We start from the raw sequence: 4,559 nt of genomic DNA on the forward strand, positions 1-4,559 counted from the left end.
TCTGAACCCCTGCTGGCCCCACGCACCCTGGAATCCTGCTCCCCCACCAGGCAGGCGTGTGACTCCACCGCCAGGACTGCTCCATCTTGGGCCCTCGCCCGCCTGCCCTGGCAGTGGCCCCCAGAGGCTTCGTGTGTGGAGGCTGCGGCCCCTTGGCGGAGCCTGGAGAGGTGCAGGGGCTCAGGGACCGGTCCGCCAGCAGGGCTAGGGCCCACGGTGAGCGGCCGGGCAGCCAGGAGAAGGCCAGACCCAGGAGGACCTCAGGGGCCAGGTGTGGAGATCCTTCCTGCAGGCAGGGGAGCTGGACTGGGTGCAGGAGGGAGGCCTCGGCTCCTGCGGGAGGTGACAGGGACACAGGGGTGCGGGGAGCCCAGGCGGCGGCCACGCTGTGATGCCCAGGGGTGTGTGGCTGTGGCCATGAAGGGGCTGGGTGGGGGCGAGGGGAGGGGCCGTCTGCAGCCCCGTTCCCTTGGTGTGTCACACCCGCAGGTGCACGTGTGTCCGAGCACAGGCAGATCAGAAGAGGAAGCGGCAGCCGCTCACAGCCAGGTGAGGGCCACTTGGTGGGTGGGCCCCCGTGGCTGGCAGTGCCCCCGCAGGCCTGCTCCCCCGTGGACACCCCGGCCACGCGTGAGAGGAGGCCTGTGCCCCGTGCTCGCCAGCATCCGCTTACCCGCGCTGGTGGGAGCGTCACCCCTGGGACAGCTAGCTGGGACCAGAGAGGAGCAGGAGGGTCCTGCTCAGTGATCGGGGGACATGCAGGCCCGGGGGCGGGCCAGGCAGGGATGCTCCGGGCGCTGTGGGGAGCGGGGTGCTGACTGGGTGTGGGGCAGACCCTGGAGCCAGAGCAGGAGGAGGAGAGGGGCCCTGAGGGAGGCCCCCCACAGGCAGGCAGCCTCGGGGGCGGCTGAGGGCCGGGAAAGCCCGCCCTGGCCCCCAGCCCGCGGCCCCCAGCCCGCAGCGCCGCCTCCCGCACAGCTTGGCGCTTGTGGGCCCCACGCTTGAAGCAGCGTTTTCCTTGCTCGGCTCTCCCTGGTCCAGGGCCTGAGACCGTCGTCAGCGCTGGACACGTGGGGCTCTTTCCCCAGCGGGAGGTGAAACGCGGTGTGGCCCATGGAGGGGGCCACGGGGGTGCAGGGTCCTCTCCCTGGGTGACCAAAGCCGGCAGGGCACACACAGCGACCCCGGGGGCTGCAGTAATATAGTGATTTATTGCTTCTCTAGCCACGTGAGTTACCAAGTTCAAAGGGAGGGGAAGAAACACGAAAATAGTGGCACGTCCGGGACCGTCTTCCTTCTCGGCTGGTCCCGCGGCCTCTCTGGAGCTCGGGCTCAGGGCCCCAAGCTCGGCCTCATTCCCTGCTGGCCGCCCGGGCCGCAACAGGCGGGCTAGGCGTGCGTCTCTGAAGGCTGCGGGGCGCCCCTCCTCGGTCTTGCTGGGCTGCTCACTGGGCAGACCCACGGCCTCTGACTGCCGGGACACCTGCACCGTTGCCATCTCCTCCTCGGGGCTCGGCTCAGCCCGGGGCTCGGGCCGCGCCTCTTCCCGGGGCTCCAGCTTGGTGGCGGACTTCTTGTCGGAGCTGGGTTCGGGGGTCCATGGGGGCTCAGCAGCCCGGGAGCTCTCGCCCTCCTTGTTGACGGCTGCGGAGGACAGGCCCCGGGCCTTGGGCTGGACCCAGCAGTGGCTGAGGATCTCGTCGATGTGCAGGCGCCGGGTGACGTCCGGCTGCAGCATCCGGTAGATGAGGTCCTTGCACTCGCCCGTCAGGTGCTTGGAGCGCGGGAAGTTGACACGGTGCTCCTTCTGGATGCGCAGCATCTTCTTGATGTTGGAGTCGTCATACGGCATGGAGCCGCAGACCATGATGTAGAGAATCACGCCCAGGCTCCAGATGTCGTACACCTTGGGCTGGTAGGGGATGCCCTGCAGCACCTCGGGGGCCGCGTACGCCGCCGACCCGCAGAAGGTCTTGCTCAGCGTCAGCCGGCCGCTGTCGTCCCGCAGGCAGCGCTTGGAGAAGCCAAAGTCGGACAGCTTGATGTTGAAGTCCTTGTCGAGGAGAAGGTTCTCGCACTTGAGGTCTCGGTGGACGACGTCCAGGTCGTGGCAGTATTTGATGGCCGAGGACAGCTGGTGGAACTTCTTGCGAGCGTCGTCTTCCTGCAGGGCCCCCCGGGTCTTGATGAACTCAAGGAGGTCGCCCTGGACCCCGAGTTCCATGACGATGTAGACCTTGCCATCTGACGTCTCGAAGATCTCGTAGGTCTTGATGATGGAGCGGTGGTTTAGCATGGCCAGAATCTCAATTTCCCGGGGAAGGAATTTCTCCAGGAAGTCCGTGGGGGCTTTCTTGCGGTCGATGATCTTGACCGCCACGTTGAACTTGAGGCGCTCAGAGTAAGCGGATTTGACTTTGGCGTAGGAGCCCTCTCCCAAATTGATCCCCATGATGTAGCCTCGTCGCTTGAGGACGGCAGCGTCATCCATGGTGCCGGGAGCGCCCGGTGCCCCTGAGGCTGCCCTCTACATCCCTGCGGGACATGAGCCAGCGCGTCCTCATCTACACTGTGGACAGAGTCCTCTGGGCTGCCCGGGCCTCCCGTCCCTGCCTCCTAGAGGCCAAGGCTCTGGGGTGGAATGTTCAGCACTGTTTCCCGGGTGACTTCAGTGGGTGAAGTCATAAAGGAGGAGTGCCCTGCGGAATGGGTCTCCGGCCTGAGCCCCTCAGACTCGGAACCTTGCAGCAGACGGAGGGCCAGCGGAGCATGGGAGCCGAGGTAGGAGGGGGCTGCGGGGACTGCATCGGCTCACCCAAGCCTCCACACCAGAGCCAGGACTGCGGGGGGCAATGGGCTGATGATTTCCTGCACCCCAGGGAATCCCTACAAACCCAGGGCAACCGTCCCAACCATCTAGGTCTCAGCAGCAAAGAGGAGACGCTCAAGTGAGGACTGCCTGCGAGGGTTTAACAAGAGGATGATCTCCCCACATGGAGCCGTGTCGAGAACCCTGAGTGGGTGATGGGCCCTCGGATGAAGGGATGGTTATTTCTGGAACCCAGAGACAGTGGTGCCGGGAGGGCCACCTTGACCAAGGCAGTGACCTAGATCATCTCCCCCAGGGAAGGGGCTGGGGAACACCTCCCTGACCTCTTGCTCCCTGCAGCCCTGGAAATCCTCCGCAGTGTCCAGGCAGGTGGGCTGAGAAGGGGGCTGGGGCAGGAAGGGTCCCCTCCGCCCTCTTGCTGCATGGTCTGGCTGGACTTTTCACTGCCCCGTGCTGCTCTCATCTGAACCTTCTCTGGCCAGCTCTGCTGGGGACAACTGATCGGGTCTCTGCCCTTGGCTCTGAGCCCCCTCCGGGGGCCTGCCCTGCCGTAGCCTGGGTTGGGCTCCCAGGGCAGGTCTGGGGGTTGGGGAGAAGGTGGGCCTGGACTCCTCTGAGAGCAGCAGCTGCTCCCAGAAATGCCCTCTGAGGACAGGCAAACAGGGCCTGTTGAATGGGAACCACCCTTCCCGCCAGCAGTGGGTCCTCTCTGCTCTGGGCCTTGCTGTAGGGAAGGGCGGGGTGGCACAGGAGGGCAGGAGCAGACAGGCCCGGCAGAGCCTTGGGGTCAGTTTTGGCTACATCCGTGCATCTGGAGGCGGTGCCTCTCTCAGATGACCCTGAATGTCCCAGGCTGGGATCCTGCGGTGCTCAGGAGGATCATGGCTTGGGGTGACTGCTTCTGGGGAGCCAGCTGCTGATGGCCTGGGTGCACTGCTCACCCCCGCCTCTGCCCTCCCTATTTTCTCCTCTCCCATCTTCACCTTCTTCCCACCCTGACGCCCCAGGCCGGGCCTCCTATGCGTGGCTGGTGGTCCGTCCTTCGGAGGGCTTGCTCCTTCCTCGCTGGTACTCTCCATCTGTTGGGTCCCCTCCCGCGGTGACAGGTGCGCGGCCAACACTTCCCTCCGTGCGGGAGGGAAGCCTGCTGTGGTGGCAGCTGCGCCAGCGTCTCCCCCCAACCCCCGGCCCCGCTCCGCCCCCACTGTGCAGGGGGGGCACCCCCCTCCAGGGGATTGGGCGTCCCAGTCAGCTCTCCGCGCGGGACCCTCCTTGAGCCTGCTTGCTCGTCCATCTGCGGCACTCCAGTTGCACGCGCCGGTGAAGCCGCACCTGCGGAAGCGCCTCCCGGGACCACCTCAGAGGTTCTCCAGGTCTCCTCTCCCCTCACCGCAGTGATTCGGCCTTTAAAGCGCCACTTTGGGACGCACTCTTCCAAGGGCCCTTCTCAGGGATTCCCAACTCCGCCTCCGCCCCCGGATCCCTCGGTGCCGCGCCCCCGCGCCGCTCAGGCCCCGGAGCTCCTGCTCCGCCCGGCCCTCCGGAGGCCCCGCCCTAGCCCCGCCCTTCTCTGATCAGCCAATGGGGGCCGCGGCTCCTCGTAGTCCCGCCCCGGCGGGCACACCCCCGCCCTGCCCTTGGGCCGCGCCCCTCTCAGTCACTGCGCAGGCGGAGTGCGCAGGCCCCACCTCCGCCCGGCGCTGATTGGCTGGCGGCGGCGCGGGCAGGG

The 4,559-nt window shown here is 66.7% G+C and overlaps 1 protein-coding gene across 1 annotated transcript; it reads right to left on the reverse strand.

Moving 5' to 3' along the window:
- Positions 1 to 1,259: 1,259 nt before the first annotated feature.
- LOC102273451 (testis-specific serine/threonine-protein kinase 1) lies at positions 1,260 to 2,491 on the reverse strand. The gene is given in 2 exon segments (XM_005903268.3): positions 1,260 to 1,420; positions 1,422 to 2,491. Coding segments are annotated over 2 exon segments (1,101 nt in total). The 3' UTR covers positions 1,260 to 1,389.
- Positions 2,492 to 4,559: the final 2,068 nt, after the last annotated feature.

Source organism: Bos mutus, chromosome 17, assembly GCF_027580195.1.
Source record: "Bos mutus isolate GX-2022 chromosome 17, NWIPB_WYAK_1.1, whole genome shotgun sequence".
In the NCBI taxonomy this organism is placed as follows: domain Eukaryota; kingdom Metazoa; phylum Chordata; class Mammalia; order Artiodactyla; family Bovidae; genus Bos; species Bos mutus.